This window comes from Bos indicus, chromosome 15, assembly GCF_029378745.1.
Source record: "Bos indicus isolate NIAB-ARS_2022 breed Sahiwal x Tharparkar chromosome 15, NIAB-ARS_B.indTharparkar_mat_pri_1.0, whole genome shotgun sequence".
In the NCBI taxonomy this organism is placed as follows: Eukaryota; Metazoa; Chordata; class Mammalia; order Artiodactyla; family Bovidae; genus Bos; species Bos indicus.
In genome coordinates this window covers 50655211-50675596 of record NC_091774.1, presented here as the reverse complement: position 1 = coordinate 50675596, position 20386 = coordinate 50655211, and the positions used below count along the sequence as shown (strand labels likewise).

General features: G+C 38.7%; 1 protein-coding gene across 1 annotated transcript; it reads left to right on the top strand.

The window, feature by feature from the left end:
• Positions 1–18437: 18437 nt before the first annotated feature.
• LOC139187165 (olfactory receptor 51H1-like) lies at positions 18438–19394 on the top strand. The gene has a single exon (XM_070803175.1). The coding sequence runs from the start codon at positions 18438–18440 to the stop codon at positions 19392–19394; it is 957 nt and encodes a 318-aa protein (XP_070659276.1).
• The last annotated feature ends 992 nt before the right edge of the window (positions 19395–20386 follow it).

Here is a 20386-nt window from a genome sequence, read left to right as displayed (position 1 = left end):
GGACACCCATGGGATTTAGCTTTGCTCTGAAGAATCTGGGGAAAAGGACCCCTGCAAATCTTATCAGGAGTGTAAGGTAGGCAGAAAGCCAGCCCACATATAGGGAATAGTAGATACTACTACTGAATTTTCAAGATTCCCCAAGCTCCACCATCCAGATTTTGGCCACCAGTAAGCTTAGAACTATACCACATTAATTTTTGCAATAACTTTTTAGTTTCTATTGGAGTATAGCTGATTAACAATGTTGTGATAGTTTCAGGTGGATAGCAAAGAGACTCAGCCATACCTGTACAGGTATCCATTTTCCCCCAAACTCCCCTCCCATCCAGCCTGACACATAATATTGAGCAGAGTTTCCTGTGTTGTATAGTAGGTCCTTGTGGGTTATACATTTTAAGAACTATACTATATTAATTTTAAGACATCTCTCAGTGATATATTTGGTCTTCAAAGTCTGCTTCAAGTGACTTCCTATCTCTAAAGTATGGTGGTAACTGTTAGAGTCCTTTATGCCTAGTCTCCAAGACTTTAACCCAATCCTGAATACTGCATGCTGGTTCAGAATCCATGTCTATGCATGGACAGTGATTTCTATCTTCATTCCATTATCCATCTCAGGAAACAATTTATTCTTACAAGAACTCATCTGCTACCAGTTCCCATAGACCTGCTAATGTTAATATATTACTCACTGCAAACAAATCACTTATTATTCTCTTAACTTTACTCATCCCTCTAGCATAAACTAGTGCACTATTATAACACTTTCCATGCCTTCCTGCTACTCTGTGAGCTGTATAAAGACATATCATCTTTTATGTTTTTCACTCCTATAATAATGGTATCTTTCCATTATACATGAAATATATTTGTTGAATTCCATGAGCTGTTTTACAGTCTGCTTATATAAAAATTGCTCTCATTGTCCAGATTCTGAGCCCATAGCTCCTTATAAATGCCATTGTGCTTTTCTAACCTTTCTACTGTTCCATTCCAATTCTCCAACCCAAATCTACATTTCCATGCTCCAAATATGAAAGTGACTTTCTACAAGTGGTCAAATTCTTTAAGCTATCTTCTTTTTGCCCTCTCAGGCTCAGAAACAGTAACTTTCACACCTATTTCTCCTTCTGCTTTCCTCATTCTTGTTTCATCTCCCCAGTTACTACCCTCTCCCCATTTACTTTATCACTCTTACCTCGAGCCTTATGGTCCTTTTTCACACCTGCTTCTCCCTTTGTGCAGTTCACTCACTTGGTCCTCCCAGTGACCCTCATACACTTTGGGGTTCTATTGGATGGCCTCAGATGTATTCTTTATACTGTCCTTGTTGTACAGCTTCTGGAGGAGTGGGTGGCATGTGGGGTACAGGAAAGTAGAGCACAAGTGTCCAGTCTGTTGTTGCCAGAGCCCCATGGGGATCCTGAGAATGCTGTAGTTAGTTAAGGGTCTGTGGTTCTGTCTAGAGGAAGTATCATGATAACTTTTGAACTGTAGCTGGAATGGAAGAATCCTTCCATCCCCAGCATCAAGTCCTGCTCTCACAGCCTGTAAAACAAGTCTCTTCCCACCTCACACTAACTCTGAGCTCATAGACCCACTAGGTTCTGATGCCCTATTTTGTCCTGGCCTTTCTGCTCTTTGGCAGTTTACAACCTCTCCCAAGCTTTTTTTTTTCAAAGAGCAGATAATGAGCCCCAGAGAGTATCCCAGGTTTAGTCCATAGGGGCACCTTCTGGATTTGTTGCTTGTCTTTGTTTTTACTAATTGCCATGAGCTCAGTGGAGTACCACAGGGTGCTAATGGCTGTACAGATTCCATCTCTACAAAGATAACTTACTTTGCTTTGTAACTTCAGGCTAAGGGCTGAATCAATTCAAATAATCCATTCAAAGAGGGCTGTTGAATGACCTTTTATCCTTGTTATGGTTTGATGCTCGTCCCCAACCACACTCACTCTGCTACACATAAAGTCAGATCTCTCTGAAATACAGCAGTGAGTTTGACTGGATCCCCCTCCTCTGGCCCAAATCAAGTCATTTGGGCTCACTCTTTTACACTCTCTTCCCTATATTTGCCCTTTCTCATTCTCTCTGCCATTTCTCATTCTTCACAAATGTCCTGTTGTCTGGTGGATCAAGTATCAGACACTCCCACTCCCCACACCAGCTTGTGGCTTTTCCTTCACACCTTGGACATAATTAGCCCAAATCTCTGTAAAGAACCTAGGGACTCATGTGTGTCATGCCACCCACTGCTCCTCCCCTACCTGAGGACTTTCAGGGATGTTTTTGTTCCTATAATCCTTAAGGCAGACCTGGGTAACCAGATTCCAGCTTATGGGTTTATACTGGCTCATCCTTGTTACTTTTACTCCTCTTGAAGATATTGTACGTTAATGTCTTTATCCCCAAGGTACAACTAAATTTCTTCTAGACTCAAGTTACTGCATCCTTCCTCTAATTTTCTTCCAGAAAATTCCAGTAGGTATGATCTATTGGACCTGGAGGCTGCCCTCAAACTCTCCGGACTGAAGCTTTTTTTTAATCCCTGGGGATTGGAACTAGGACCTTGATAAAGTCAGTTTTACCTCCTCAGAACACCCACAGTCCCATAGCCAGTCCTGTAATAGGTTCCCTGTTCAATTCAATGTGCCATTCCCTATACTTTCATGCCTTTGGGATCCAGGGTTGTCTCTTCTCTCATCTCTAAACCATAGAAATGGTCCCATACCTCTGTACTCTGGTCTTCCTAATGTTCAGGATAACTATTTTCTAATGTGATAAGTGACTCTCACCTAATAGGTTGGAGGAAGGGACAGAATTAAACCATTCCTGGATACTATGGGATGAGGTTCATGACATTGTACAGGAGACAAGGATCAAGATCATTCCCATAGAAAAGAAATGCAAAAAAGCAAAATGGCTGTCTGGGGAGGCCTTACAAATAGCTGTGAAAAGAAGAGAAGTGAAAAGCAAAGGAGAAAAGGAAAGATATAAACATCTGAATGCAGAGTTCCAAAGAATAGCAAGAAGAGATAAGAAAGCCTTCCTCAGAGATCAATGCAAAGAAATAGAGGAAAACAACAGAATGGGAAAGACTAGGGATCTCTTCAAGAAAATCAGAGATACCAAAGGAATGTTTCATGCAAAGATGAGCTTGATAAAGGATAGAAATGGTATGGACCTAACAGAAGCAGAAGATATTAAGAAGAGATGGCAAGGATACACAGAAAAAATGTACAAAAAAGATCTTCACGACCCAGATAATCACAATGGTGTGATCACTGACCTAAAGCAAGATATCCTGGAATGTGAAGTCAAGTGGGCCTTAGAAAGCATCACTATGAACAAAGCTAGTGGAGGTGACAGAATTCCAGTTGAACTATTCCAAATCCTGAAAGATGATGTTGTGAAAGTGCTGCACTCAATATGCCAGCAAATTTGGAAAACTCAGCAGTGGCCACAGGACTGGAAAAGGTCAGTTTTCATTCCAATCCCAAAGAAAGACAATGCAAAGAATGCTCAAACTACTGCACAATTGCACTCATCTCACACGCTGGTAAAGTAATGCTCAAAATTCTCCAAGCCAGGCTTCAGCAATATGTGAACCATGAACTTCCTGATGTTCAAGCTGGTTTTCGAAAAGGCAGAGGAACCAGAGATCAAATTGCCAACATCCTCTGGATCATAGAAAAAGCAAGAGAGTTCCAGAAAAGTATCTATTTCTGCTTTATTGACTATGCCAAAGCCTTTGACTGTGTGGATCACAATAAACTGTGCAAAATTCTGAAAGAGATTGGAATACCAGACCACCTGACCTGTCTCTTGAGAAATTTGTATGCAGGTCAGGGAGCAACAGTTAGAACTGGACATGGAACAACAGATTGGTTCCAAATAGGAAAAGGAGTACGTCAAGGCTGTATATTGTCACCCTGTTTATTTAACTTATATGCAGAGTACATCATGAGAAACGCTGGACTGGAAGAAACACAAGCTAGAATCAAGATTGCCGGGAGAAATATCAATAACCTCAGACATGCAGATGACACCACCTTATGGCAGAAAGTGAAGAGGAACTCAAAAGCCTCTTGATGAAAGTGAAAGTGGAGAGTGAAAAAGTTGGCTTAAAGCTTAACATTCAGAAAACGAAGATCATGGCGTCCGGTCCCATCACCTCTTGGGAAATAGATGGGGAAACAGTGTCAGACTTTATTTTTCTGGGCTCCAAAATCACTGCAGATGGTGACTGCAGCCATGAAATTAAAAGACGCTTACTCCTTGGAAAGAAAGTTATGACTAACCTAGACAGCATGTTCAAAAGCAGAGACATTGCCAACAAAGGTTCATCTAGTCAAGGGTATGGTTTTTCCTGTGGTCAGGTATGGATGTGAGAGTTGGACTGTGAAGAAGGCTGAGCGCCGAAGAATTGATGCTTTTGAACTGTGATGTTGGAGAAGACTCTTGAGAGTCCCTTAGACTGCAAGGAGATCTAACCAGTCCATTGTGAAGGAGATCAGCCCTGGGATTTCTTTGGAAGAAATGATGCTAAAGCTGAAACTCCAGTACTTTGGCCACCTCATGCAAAGAGTTGACTCATTGGAAAAGACTCTGATGCTGGGAGGGATTGGGGGCAGGAGGAGAAGTGGACGACAGAGGATGAGATGGCTGGATGGCATCACTGACTCGATGGACATGAACATGAGTCTGAGTGAACTCCAGGAGTTGGTGATGGACAGGGAGGTCTGGTGTGCTGCGATTCATGGGGTCACAAAGAGTCGGACACGACTGAGCGACTCATCTGATCTGATACATATATATATATATTTGTTTACCAAAGGGAAAAATGTTGGGGGAGAGATAAATTAGGAGTTTGGGGGTTAACATACACCCACTATTAAATTAAATTTTGCTTCATACATTAAATTTTCTCTGTCTTCCCCACTCCCTACCAACTAACAGTGATCCTCATGATTTTAAATGCCTTATCTTGGTTTGCGCTCCTTCTACAGTACATAACACATTTAACTTTTCTTATATGTATTTCAATATTTCATTTCTAAATCTATTATTTTGATAGAAAACATATAAGGAAATCTACCATGCTAACCACTTTTAAGTGTATAATTTAGTGATACTAAGTATATTCCCATTGTTGTGAAATAGATTTCCATAACATTTTGTCTTCTGAATATGAAACTCTATAACCATTAAACAGTAGCTTCATTTTTCCTCTCCTAAAGCTCCAGGTAAGCACCATTCTACTTTCTGTTTATATGATTTTGACTACTTTTGATACCTCATATGAGAATTACAGTATTAAAAGGGCTAGTATTTTTAGTGATGTTCATGTTTATTAACAATACATTAAAATGCATCTTTTTCCTGAGAAATGAAAATTATAGGATTAAATATCTGAAGTTTAGTCACTGATTTAAGAAGAAACTCATGACATATTCCATATAGATACTCAAAGATAAAGATTTTATCCTTAAAGAGATCAATAGTTACTCTTGATCATATTTTTTTCTATATATACATATCTTTTAAAAAGTCTTAAACAATTTGGTGGATGAAAGGTCAAGTTACACATGGTTATATAGAAAGCTTTTGAAAACAAAATTTAACCCAATGTTAATTTGTTTTACACAAATGAAATGAAGAGCTTGGAAAAATATCTGCTAAAATAAATCAAAACTGAACAAACAAAACAAACATATGATATAGTTGCAAAAACACAAAGTTCTGTTTTTATTCCATTGGTACCCACACAGTGGAGTCAGTATTAATGAAAAAGAAATAGTATAGTCTATTTATACACAGGATTATTATCTTTAATTTCTCAGTGCAATGGGACAGAGATATTAATAACTAGATAACCCACAAGTTTAATATATCTTGTTTTTCAGTGTTTTTGACCAATATAGACCTGATAATGCAATGCAGATGCTAAATAATGACAGAAAGACATACCTAAAATTTATCATTCAAGCATTTTAAGCAAGATAACTGCAAGTCAGAAAAACAAATCATTTCAATTTAGCAAAAGTATTCATAAAAGATAAAGTAGCTTAATATTTACTCTTTGGAGTGTATGTTCCTTTTGACTACAAACTGTCTCCTTACCTAATAGTAAAGAACAATCCAGTTAGGGGATTTGGCAGAGTCATTAAATATTTCCAGATGAAAATACAGAAGAAAGGATATAAAGTACAGTTTTGCCTTTCTGTTCTAGAACATTGACTTCACCTTTTCCTTCAACATGGCTTTTTGCTCTCTGGGAGGAAGATGGTGGGAAAGCAATTGCTGCTTTTGTTGGCAGGTTGGTTATATCAGATCGTCAGATAGGGAAAGTGTGACTCACAACAGAAGTCAGAGTGCCTGTCACTTTGCCTTTAAATGCTGCTTAAATGCTTAAATGCTTTAAATGCAAACAAAATGGTTGAAAATTATTTTAAAGGAGAATTAACAGCTAGGTAACAAACAAAATTTGCATCTTGTGCATACTAGGAGTGAAAGACCCCCAAGAAAAGGGACAAAAGTCAAATTCAAAATGAAAGGAAAAGAAAAAGAAAAGAGAAGTTACAATTACCTTTCTTGAGAATTTGGAGTCTTTCTTCCATTCAGGGATGTTCTGTGTGAAATTCCCCAGAATAACAATGAGAAAGAAAGAATAACCCCAGAAGAAGAAAAACGATGGAGTTAAAGTGGGTATGACCATGACAGACAATGCTGCCTAAGCAATCTGGATACCATTCTCTCTTCTTTTGAAACAATATTTACTCTAAACTCCCTAGGCTGAAACTCAAGAAGGAAATTTCCAATTTGTGAAGCAACTTGAAGATTTGACTAGAAAATTGTTCCCCCCCACCCCCCAAAATAGAAAGATTCAGTAAATGTCATTTTTGCCCGCTGCCAATGTTGTTTTAGAAACATAGCACTGAGAGGAATGATTCACTCCAGGTTTCATTGTATATCCTTAGATTTAGAATACACCAATACAAGAGTGAGAAAATATGTTGGTATACACTATTGGTAATTTTTCTAGTTCCCTACTAGCTAATATCCCCTGAAATATGTATGGCAATGGAATTCAATATTTCTGCTCATAAAAGAGCTTCTTTTAAGCTAAGAGAGCTTCATGATAGAAAGGGCAAACCAGACTCAGTCTGCATGCTCCCCAATTTATTGTTAGCTAGTGGTTGGGGATCACTATCGTATCCTAGACCCCTGCAGGTAGTCTCCTTCATCTTCAAATCCAGCAATGACACGTTGGCATTCATGGCAAAAGTTCCCAGGACATTAGGAATACAACAGGAATTTTCCTAATTTCATAAAGGACATCTGCAGAAAGCTTCCTGTAACATCTTTCTTAATGATGAAAGACTTATGCTTTCTCTTTGAGATTAGGAAAAAAAGGCAAGAGCCTGTCTTTCAACACTCTTATACAACATTGTACCAAAAGTCTTAGTCAGTGAAAGTAGAAAAAAAAAAAAAAGAAGATGGAGACATATTGATATAGATTGAAATGAAAGAAATTGAACTGTCTGTTCACAATTAGCATGAGAGTCTATGCAGAAAGTTCCAAGAAATCTACAAAATGTTCTTAGAATTTAAAGGTGATCTTGGCAAGATCATAGGAAACAAAGTCAATATACAAAAATCTGTGATATTTCTATACCTTAGCAATGGATAATTGGAAACTGGAAATTTTTTAAAGTACCATTTAAAAAAGAGCATCAAAATGAGTCATTCAGGTATATATCTAACACAGTTTGTGCAGATTATTATGTCAAAACTATAAAGCATTTCTAAAAGAAATCAAAGATGATCTAAAAATGGAGAGAATGAATTATGACTCATTCTTAAGATGTCAGTTCTACCCAAGTGGTTCTAAAGATTTAATGCCATTTCAATCAAAATTCCTGCAGTTCTTTTTTGTAGATATAGACTAGCCAATTCTAAAATGTATATGAAAAGCCAAAGGAACTAATACAGACAAAACAATTTTGAAATAGATGAGTAAATTTCAAAGGCCCACAATAAATGACTTTTAGATTTCTTAGAAAGCTACACTAATCAAGAGGATATGGTTTTTGCAAGGGGATAGATGCATAAATCTGTATCTAGAAATAAACCTACATAAGTATGTCCAGATGATTTTTGAACCAAAAAACACATAAACGTAAAAGTAAATCATGATACTATAAAACTTTTAGATGAGAACATATGAGAATGTCTTTGAAAATTTTTGTTATACAAATAATTCTTAGACACCAAAAACATAACATACAAAAGGATAAGAAAGATAAATTAGATTTCATCAAAAGATATTTTTTAATGTTTGATGAAAGACATTGTTAATAGAATGAAAAGACAAGACACAGACTAAGAGAAAATATTACTAACAAAGGTTTTTTATCCAGAATGTGTATTAAAATAAAAACATTATAAATTTAACAATAAGAAAAGAATAGTAATCCAATAAGAAATATGGACAAAAACTTCACCAAAGAAGAGGTATGCATGGCAAATAAGAAGCTCAACATTACATGTTAGTCATTGCAGAGATACAAATTAAAAGTACCATGATGAGATGCCACTATATACCTATTAGAATGATAAGAAGATAATTTGAGGTCAGAATACAAAACAGCTAGAATGTTCATACAGTGGAAATGCTACATAGCACAAATACATTGAAAAACAATTTGCTATTTTCTTAGGAAGTTAAACATATACTTAACATATGACTGGGCAATTCACTTCTAGGTATTTAACTAATAAATGAAACATGAACATATAAAATCCTATACTTGAAAGCTTACAGCAACTTTACCTACACTAAAGTTCTTTCAACTACTGAATGGGTAAACAGAACATCATCTATATCCACAGAGTGGATGTCCATACAAAGGAATACTGTACAACAATAACAGGATAAATATCAAATACATTATGTTAAGTAAAGAATTCAGTTTGAAAGATTAGTTACTGTATAATGAGCCATAATTATTGAGTTAGACAACAGATTAGTGGTTGCCTTAGGTCTTTTGATGAGTGAAGAGGTTGACTACAGGGGTGGTAGCATGAGAATGGGCTTTGGGTTGATAGAACTTCTTTGTATCTGGATTAGGGTAGTGATTACATGACTATGGGTTTTGTGTTTGTCAAAAGTCATAGAATTGTACAAAAGAAAGTGACTTTCAGTATAATTTTAAAGTGTTAGTTGCACAGTCATGCTTGACTCTTTGTGACTCTATGGACCGTATCTTGTCAGGATCCTCTGTCCATCAAATTCTCCAGGCAAGAATACTGGAGTGGGTTGCCATTCCCTTTTCCAGGGGATCTTCTCAACCCAGGGATCAAACCCAGGTCTCCTGTATTGCAGGCAGATTCTTTACCATCTGAGCCACCAGGAAAATCCCATAAATTTAAAAAGCATCTGAAAACTCTGTTGCAGAGGGAGACGGTGGGAAGATTTGGGAGAATGGCATTGAAACATGTATAATATCATGTATGAAATGAGATGCCAGTCCAGGTTCGATGCACGATACTGGGTGCTTGGGGCTAGTGCACTGGGACGACCCAGAGGGATGGTATGGGGAGGGAGGAGGGAGGAGGGTTCAGGATGGAGAACACATGTATACCTGTGGCAGATTCATTTTGATATTTGGCAAAACTAATACAATTTGTAAAGTTTAAAAATAAAATAAAATTAAAAAAAATGAAAACTATAAACTCTTATATGAACATTTAGCAGTTTCACTTCTTTAAAATGTACCTATGTGAGGCTCATTCTTCTTTTCTTATATCTTCCCTGTCTTTTCTCCCATTTTTTCATTATAATATCTTCTTTCTTGAGTTTTCTGCTTCTTTCCTTTCTTTTTTCTTCTATCCTTCCATCCTGCCATTTTTCTATACAACAAATATTTCTTGATCAACCCTGACCATACAATATATATTAGCCCTGGGTTATGATCTGAAGGATCTGTATTTGACACATTGTAATAATCCAGTTTTTGAAAGGCCTCAGAAACATATTAAGAGTGAGTCAATAAGAAAGAATATGTTTTGGGAAAAACATACTCATGAATGCTGAAAATTATCTTGACAGTATTAAAACTGCTTAAGGATAGACAATGTGTATTATACAGGCTTGCAAATTATTTCAAATGTACCTTTGGCTGTTTATGATTATGATTTTTCATATGACTTTCATAAATATCAAATTTATGTGGCAATTAAATCATTTAACTAGAGGTAATAAGAGATCTGTGTAATTCAAATTTGGTTAGTGCTAAATATTATTAGACTAATATTTTCTAAAGAAGCTGGCAAGACATAAGAGAAAGTGATTTCTCATTCCAAGTAAAACAAAGAAGGAACAGGGGGAAAAAAGAAGAAGCAAAGTAATTTATTTTTATGTGAATAAGAAACTTAAAATGTTACTGAGGAAGTCCACATAGCAAAAATAGAGACCCTGGAATTGTATAATATTGTTACATATGGAAAGAAAAGAGCAATAATAGAAATATTTAAGAGGTCAAATCATTGGGACTTATGACTTATTGGATGATTATATTTTCCTAAACCTTGTTACTTTACTAATTTACTAACCCAAGCCCAAATCCCCTCTGTATTGTCAATTCTTCACAAATGCATGGTATCCTTGTCTAAAAGGTACAAAGGTTGTCTGCTTTGGTCAATTCTTTGAGTCTCATATTATTTTATGAACTCCTATACATGCAGATTAAATGTTTTTCTCTTCTTAATTTGTTTTATGTCAATTTAATTATTAGGCCAGTGAAATAATCTAGAAGGGAAGAAGGGAAAAGTTTTCCACTCCTCCAATGGCCACCATGCAGATAACATATTATTATCTGGAACTCATCATAAGGCTGAGTATCAGAGATGTAGATCTGAAAGGAGAGAGAGAGAGACCCAGCATCTAGAAAAGAGCCCGATGCTCAGAAAGACTGAAGGCAGGAGGAGAAGGGGAGGACAGAGGATGAGATGGTTGGATGGCCTTACCGACTCAATGGACATAAGTTTGAGCAAACTCCCGGAGATGGTGAAGGACAGGGAAGCCTGGCATGCTTCAGTCCATGGGGTCGCAAAGAAGAGGGCACGACTAACCAACTGAACGATGACTAGAGAGAGAGAAAGAGAGAAAGAGAGTCACTTCACTGGGAATGGTGAGCGGGGGTACTATTGAACCTGGGAAGGGGTAATTTACTGAAATGTTAAGAAGGAAAGGATGGGTGTGGATGTACTTCAAGAAGTAGCTAAGAGATAAACAACAAGGATATATTGTATAGCACAGGGAACTATAATCATTATCTTTTAGTAACTTAGAGTGCAATCTGCAAAAATACTGAATTATTATGATGTACACCTGAAAATAATACACTATTGTAAATCAACTATGCTGCTGCTGCTAAGTTGCTTCAGTCGTGTCCGACTCTGTGTGACCCCATAGACAGCAGCCCACCAGGCTCCCCCTTCCTTGGGATTCTCCAGGCAAGAACACTGGAGTGGGTTGCCATTTTTTCCATTAAATTAACTAATTAATTTAAAAGAAGTCACTAAGAGAGGAGGACTTTTGATAAAAATGGGGTTAGTATCCAATCAAGGGAAAATAAACTAATTAAAAATAGATTCTCTAAATATATAGGACAATAGAGTCTGATCTATTGTATAATCAATCTCCTCTGCATTTTTAGCATTGATCTTCACGACCCAGATAATCACTATGGCGTGATCACTGACCTAGAGCCAGACATCCTGGAATGTGAAGTCAAGTGCGCCTTAGAAAGCATCACTACAAACAAAGCTAGTGGAGGTGATAGAATTCCAGTTCTATTCCAAATCCTGAAAGATGATGCTGTGAAAGTGCTGCACTCAATATGCCAGCAAATTTGGAAAACTCAGCAGTGGCCACAGGACTGGAAAAGGTCAGTTTTCATTCCAATCCCAAAGAAAGGCAATGCCAAAGAATGCTCAAACTACCGCACAATTGCACTCTTCTCACACGCTAGTAAAGTAATGCTCAAACTTCTCCAAGCCAGGCTTCAGCAATATGTGGACCGTGAACTTCCTGATGTTCAAGCTGGTTTTAGAAAAGGCAGAGGGACCAGAGATCAGATTGCCAACATCCTCTGGATCATGGAAAAAGCAAGAGAGTTCCAGAAAAACATCTACTTCTGCTTTATTGACTATGCCACAGCCTTTGACTGTGTGGATCACAATAAACTGTGGAAAATTCTGAAAGAGATGGGAATACCAGACCACCTGACCTGCCTCTTGAGAAATCTGTATGCAGGTCAGGAAGCAACAGTTAGAACTGGACATGGAACAACAGACTGGTTCCAAATAGGAAAAGGAGTACGTCAAGGCTGTATATTGTCACCCTGTTTATTTAACTTCTATGCAGAGTACATCATGAGAAACACTGGACTGGAAGAAACACAAGCTGGAATCAAGATTGCCGGGAGAAATATCAATAACCTCAGATATGCAGATGACACCACCCTTGTGGCAGAAAGTGAAGAGGAACTCAAAAGCCTCTTGATGAAAGTGAAAGTGGAGAGTGAAAAAGTTGGCTTAAAGCTCAACATTCAGAAAATGAAGATCATGGCATCTGGTCCCATCACTTCATGGGAAATAGATGGGGAAATAGTGGAAACAGTGTCAGACTTTATTTTTCTGGGCTCCAAAATCACTGCAGATGGTGACTGCACCCATGAAATTAAAAGACGTTTACTCCTTGGAAGGAAAGTTATGACCAACCTAGATAGCATATTCAAAAGCAGAGACATTACTTTGCCAACAAAGATTCGTCTAGTCAAGGCTATGGTTTTTCCTGTGGTCATGTATGGATGTGAGAGTTGGACTGTGAAGAAGGCTGAGCGCTGAAGAATTGATGCTTTTGAACTGTGGTGTTGGAGAAGACTCTTGAGAGTCCCTTGGACTGCAAGGAGATCCAACCAGTCCATTCAGAAGGAGATCAGCCCTGGGATTTCTTTGGAAGGAATGATGCTAAAGCTGAAACTCCAGTACTTTGGCCACCTCATGCAAAGAGTTGACTCATTGGAAAAGACTCTGATGCTGGGAGGGATTGGGGGCAGGAGGAGAAGGGGACGACAGAGGATGAGATGGCTGGATGGCATCACTGACTCGATGGACGTGAGTCTCAGTGAACTCCGGGAGTTGGTGATGGACAGGGAGGCCTGGTTTCTGCGATTCATGGGGTCGCAAAGAGTTGGACACGACTGAGCGACTGATCTGATCTGATGTTAAAAAATAGGGCTTCCCTCAGAGCTCAGTTGGTAAAGAACATGCCTGCAATGCAGGAGACTTGAGTTTGATTCCTGGGTCTGGACGATTCCCTGGAGAAGGAAGTGGCAACCCACTCCAGTATTCTTGCCTGGAGAATCCCATGGACAGAGGAGCCTGGCAGGCTACAGTCCACAAGAGTCAGATACTTTTATTTTTATGTTAAAAAAAAAAGATAGTATCATTTGTTTAGTTTTATACTCACACTGGCAGTTTATGACAGAAAATCAGAATCTATGTGGAATGTAAATATTCAACCTGCATAAGTAACAAAAACAACAACAAAAATCTGTTACCTGAGGACCTGGAATGAAATTATAGTGATTCAATTACTCAAAAACCCTATTTGTCAATATGAAAGAAAATTACAAATAGGAGAAAAACTGAGCTGCAAGATGAAACATTTATAGTGAGCACTGGAGTAAGGTTAAAGAGGAGGTTAAGCTATTGAAAGTAGAGCAATTTCACATTTTAACTACTTCAAAAGTATTAAAAGAATGATTATGAATTAGAGGTGAATTTCACCTGAGTTAAGGAACTCAATGGCACCCCCACTTTTGTCTGGAAAATCCCCATGGATGGAGGAGCCTGGTGGGCTGCAGTCCATGGGGTCGCTAAGAGTTGGACACGACTGAGAGACTTTACTTTGACTTTTCACTTTCATGCATTGGAGAAGTAAATGGCAACTCACTCCAGTGTTCTTGCCTGGAGAATCCCAGGGATGGGGGAGCCTGATGGGATGCCGTCTAGGGGGTCACACAGAGTCGGACATGACTGAAGCGACTTAGCAAGGAACTCAGTACTTTTAGAGTCTATAGTATTAGAAGAGTAATCTGCACTGATATTAACTTAGTCCAGGATTATCATGTAGATATATGTTCAGTGACTGAGAGCTTAGTACCTGATCTTGTTCTCTATGAGCATTTCTCCCTTACCTAGTCCTGCTGTCCTCCAGGATCCAGGAAGTCCAGAATCACCTGGGGCAGTGAGGAGTCCCTGCCCTGTTATTTCTAACCTGAGTAATTTCTACAGTTAAATTCTTACTGGGCCAATTCCCAGTGTGAGCCTCCTTTCAAAGGAGTATTAAGGTCATGAGGATTATAATGGTGAAGTGTAAAGCAAATGTGATAAAATGTGATAAAATTATACAACTGATAATCCTCAGAATTAATATTAGATGCTATTATCACTATTATTAATGCCACTTATGATACTATTATTGTTATTCAGAGGCAGGTAAAGACAGTAACATTTTCTAAAGATGATAATTGCATACTTTGGAATATTCATTGCCTCCTGCATTTATTAATGACTCCCTGAAGGGCTTCTTGCTTTCCTTTTGCACAGAGCATGATAAGTTTGATATTGAAAACTGAAAAATGCAGATGAATTATGAAGAAAAATTTATTCATTAGAGAATCATTTCAACTTTAGAACCATATTTCTTTGGGAGAGTTTTATTAGTTTTGCTGTGTTTTGAGAAAAATAAAGGCAAGTAGTATTCATTTCAGGGCATGGAAGAGTGAGGTACCCAAGATGGCTCTAAGAGAATGTGATTGAATACTGACCAGCCTCTGAATCCTCCACCCCAAATATACACACACACATGCACTTTTTGAAAATATCCTCAATACCATCTCATTTTTCAGACATGAGAATCTAGGGCTTGATTTCACAATCCTGGAGAGACCACCTCAATCTTGGGAGCCCCAGGGAACAACCCTGTTTACTGATCTGTGAAACTCTCCATGGTCTGGTATGGGGAGGAGTTTGGGAGCAGCTCAGGAAATAAAAATCTTCTTGTGAGTAGAAATGGTTTTGCCAAGTGAGCCTCAGGCAGCTGGAGAATCCTCTTCCAGCTAGGGGTACCCTAAGCAACAAGGTAAGTTTTAGAGCAAAATCAGAGGCTAAAGTTGTGCTATCAACAGAATATCTTATGATAATGTTACTAAAGTTTCCAATTGTCCCCCAACCACTTTCTAGTACTTAGTGAAATGGAAGTGTTTTTGTTTTTCTGCTGTTACTCACACAATAGAGAAATTTTGCAATTTTATTGTCCACTAGTCAAAGATCTCTAATGAGATCATATAACTTGTGGCAGCCTAAGGGGCAGATATAAAACACTTACACAATCTTTTTCCATAAATGAGGCAGCTTCCATGGTCAGTAATGGCACCCCACTCCAGTGCTCTTGCCTGGAAAATCCCATGGACGGAGGATCCTGGTAGGCTGCAGGCCATGAGGTCGCTAAGAGTCGGAAACGAATGAGCGACTTCACTTTCACTTTTCACTTTTGCACATTGGAGAAGGAAATGGCAACCCACTCCAGTGTTCCTGCCTGGAGAATCCCAGGGATAGGGGAGCTTGGTGGGCTGCTGTCTATGGGGTCGCACAGAGTCGGACACGACTGAAGCGACTTAGCAGCAGCAGCAGCAGCAGAGGGTCAGGTTAGGTGAAACTTTCAGAAGAACTTGGGATCTAAGAAACTGATCTTCACCTGTTTAGTACATCCTGGGAAATATAATTATGGACAAAATCAAGGACACATTTTAAGGAATAAGCAACCTAGCCAAGAGATGCCTTTTTAACTTTGTCTTTGCTAGCTAAACCCTCAAGCTTCCAGTATATTTAGTTATAACTTTCTTTCCCTCCTTTTCTCATCTGTTTCTTTTTTTTTTTCCCACTGACTATGTGTTCAACTCAGGGCAAGTTATTTTCTTTATCTGTGCTTCAATTTCTTTAATAGTAAAATGTGAAATAGTTCAACATTTACTTCTGCTCTTCTTTGTGTGTGTAAATCACTTCAGTTGTGTCCAAATCTGTGTGTCCCTATGGACTTAGGCCCACCAGGTTCCTCAGTCCATGGGTTTCTCAAGGTAAGAATACTGGAGTGGGTTGCCATACTCTCTTCCAGGTGATCTTTTCAACCCAGGGATCAAACCCACATCTCCTATGTCTCCTGCTTTGGCAGGTGGGCTGTTTGCCACTAGCGCCACCTGGGAAGCGCCTGCTGTTCTTTGGATTTATGCTTTTCTTTTTTCATTCCTTTTCTCACCTTCTTTCTCTCATCTTATATTCTATTCCTTTCGTTTACCTCTTAAAAATTCCTTTAATTTCCATTCTATTACAATTATTTGAAAAACTTAATAAATATTTTCTTTCTCAAAAGTCCAAAAACAAAAAACTAAAATAAGGTTGTTGAAAGAGTAGAAAATATATGCTATCTAAAAAGCCAGAGTCTTTTGAACAAAATGCTAGCTTTCTTTCATAGGAGCAATGGAAAAATGAATGAAAAAAATAAAAGACATGAATATTTTACAGAAACAGAGGATATTCCCTAAATAAGGCTGGGGGAATCTGTGTCAGAAATCTTTCAAAGAAGATCTTTGAGGAGAGAGATTTTAAAACTCTACAATATGTTTTTGATTCATCAGGAGTATGCATCAGTCAGAGATGTATGCATAGCCTGGGGTTCAGACACCTGTTTGCAGAGTTAGAGGGTAAATTATTCAAAGACTATAAAAGACACAAAATTAAATGTGATTCTTGCTGATAGAAGAGCATCTGTCAATTTCACTTCCATCAGCTGCAAAGATCTCTGGCTGAAAAATCCAAATCAGAGAGACAAAACAAAAAACAAGCGAAAAAAAAAAAAACCTGGGACGACCCAGAGGGATGGTATGGGGAGGGAGGAGGGAGGAAGGTTCAGGATGGGGAACACATGTATACCTGTGGTGGATTCATTTTGATATTTGGCAAAACTAATACAATTATGTAAAGTTTAAAAATAAAATAAAATTTTAAAAAAACTCAATATCAACACTGATATTGAGAACATGTGAAGATAACTTTTTTATTCCAAGTTCTCATAATTAAAAGCACATATTTTGCTTTTTTATGAATGGAAAGATCTTTTGTAAGCCTGACACTGCCCGTTAGCATAGGCATTATTGTCCGTGTGCTACGTATATAAGGCCATATATGAGGAGCAAGGGAAAACAGAATCTGATTAGATGTGTGGATCTGGAGTTTACATCACCTTGCCTTTAGTCACCTTGGTTCTCTTCAATTGATGAAGGCATCTGATGTGCATCTTAAGGTTGAGAGAGCTTCTCAAAGAAAGTATGCAGTACCTCTATCTGGCATTCATGTCTAAAGTTGAATGACCCCATCAGGAGGCATTTTAGAAAAAACATAGTTACTGATTCCGGAAATATCAGCATGTTTCTTCCAGATCTCTACTAGGACGTCTATACTGGTTCTCTGAGAGAGTAAATGGCATTATGTGAATGATCACTGTGCCTTTAGTAATACAATTTCCAGATGATCCTGATTCTAAAAAAGGCTTCAGAGGAGCCTCACTTCCTTTTGGACAAAATGAGTTAGTCTTAAAAAAGAATTGCTGCTCTTGCTTTCCTAAATATAACTTACTCCCCTTTCTAGATTTCATTAGATTAGAGATGACAAATACATTTCATTTTCTATGATCAGAAGTTGCTGTCTGAGGTTCCTGGGTTGAGAATGATGGAGTCCACATCCAGGCTCAGGGGAAATGAAGGTGGTCATGCTCAGATGCAAGCACAGGCATGTGCCGTGGGCATGTCCATCCCTGCCTTACATACAAGACCCTTTGCCTTCATGAGAGTTCCAGTACTGGGAATAAGGAGAGTGATGGGTGGAAATGACATCCTTTGTGAGCAGTCAACTAATTTTTGTTTTATACCGATTCTGTCTTAGTTATTGTGTCCTCAGCCTCTGACTCAACAGCTTGTAAGATATGGATGAGAAAGAGGGAGAAATGGACTGGAGAAGGCAAAATATGTTATCTAATGCAGTGTGTTTTAAACTGAATGTGACTTATTTGACTTGGTGAAACTTTATCATTGGGACAGTAGAAGTTTCCTCCACAGGGTATATCTTGGAAAAGTAATTTCAGGGACTCAGCCCTCCCTTAAACTCTCTCTCATCCGTGTAAAAATAAAATGGTTCTGCTCTGAGGAAGATCAGATTCTAATATATTGTTAATACTTGTCACTGCATTCTTAGGAAGACACACATCAGGATCTCAAATTTTCCCTCCTGTGTTACATTGACTTCATGGCAGATAATAACCACTCTCACTTCCAACACCTCTACTTTGTCTTAACTGGGATTCCAGGGCTTGAACTAAAGTATTACTGGATGGCATTCCCACTGGGTGCTATATATGTCATTGCCCTCTTTGGCAATGGTGTCATCATCTCTACCATTAAGTCCGAACTGTCCCTGCACATCCCCATGTATTACTTTCTGTGTATGCTGGCACTGGCAGACACGGGACTTGCCCTTTGTACTATGCCCTCCATGCTAGGCATATTTTGGTTTAACTACAAGTCCATCGCCTTTGATGCCTGCCTTGTTCAGATGTACTTCATCCATACCTTCTCAGCCATTGAATCTGGCGTGCTGGTGGCCATGGCCTTTGATCGGGTTGTGGCAATCTGGAAACCCCTCAGGTACGGCACCATCCTCACCAATAGCGTGGTCTGCAGAACAGGGGCAGTCATCTGGACAAGGGCCATCTGTGTGGTCTTCCCAGTGCCTTTCCTCATCAAGCGGCTCCCCTTCTACCGCTCCAATATCCTCTCCCACTCCTTCTGCCTCCACCAAGATGTCATGAGCCTTGCCTGTGCCAGCACCCAGGTCAACAGTCTCTATGGCCTCATTGCGGTTATCTTCACCAAGGGTTCTGACTCCCTCTCCATCCTCCTCTCCTATGCATTCCTACTTCGAACAGTGATGGCCATTGCCTCAGGGGAGGGCCGGCTGAAGGCACTCAACACCTGTGTTTCCCACATCTGTGCTGTTCTCATTTTCTACGTGCCGCTCATTGGGGTGTCTGTCATTCACCGTTTTGGAAAGCACGTTTCACCACTGACCCATGCCCTCATGGCTAATGCCTATCTTCTTATACCCCCTGTGCTAAACCCCATTGTCTATACTATGAAGACCAAAGAGATACGGAGGAAACTCATCCAGATGTTTGTTGCAGCCAAGGTCACTGCAGAGGGTTAGTGTCTGCCAGTTTAAGAGAGGAAAAATCTCTTCTGTAAAGGCTCAATTATGACTAGGAAAAAATAGTTTTTATTTTTTCACATTTTCAGTGTGATTTGAATTGGGCAGAGATAGTTCCCTGCTCTCAGAACATACTTTCCTCTTCCTGCACCAAATCATCCTTTGTGCAGTATATAAAGAGCGGCATTTATAAGAACCATTCCATGTACTTTCCTGTGGCCTTGCGTTAGAGTTGGCCCGTAACAAATGAAAGGGGAATATTACTAATTCCATTCTGTAATAACTCTTCTGAGCAGAAATAAGCCACAAGCTTAATGTCTTTTAAATTAAAGATCATTGAGTTGATTTAACATTCTAGATCAAGAGTTAGGAATGGCCTCTATTAGCTTAATAGGGGAGAAATGAACTATACTCATTAAATAATAAGAGAACACCTGGGGATAATACATTGTTAAATAAAACATGGATTAGAAAGATGGCTAAATTTTAGGATTAAGAATATAAATGTATACAATTGAGCAGGGGCCAACCATATTGTATAACTTAAGATCAATAGATGAAGGGTGAGCTTTAACTCTTCCATGTGTGACACTGGATGTTCCCTTCCCTACCTCTAATGGCAATTTCTTCATTTTGAAGCTGGAAATATTATCACTTAACAACCAGTGTGGTAATGAAATTAAATTTAATGATATAAGGACAAGTATTTGTAAACTATGAAGGGTTGTGCAACTATAGGAAGTGTTCAAGAATATTGAATGTAAGACAATAGAAGTACTTATAGACTGTCCACGAAGCAAAAGACAACACCAGAGCCTTTTACATGCTGTCATATTGGATAACTGCAGCATCCCTATGGGGGACAGTGTTGTACGCTGTTCCCAAAGCAGTTCATGTGTTGGCCAAGGCTCAGTCAGGCAGATTTTCTGGGGACTGTTGAACTAGCTATATTGTATGAGACAGATAAAATGGGTTGGGCAGGGTGGGATGAC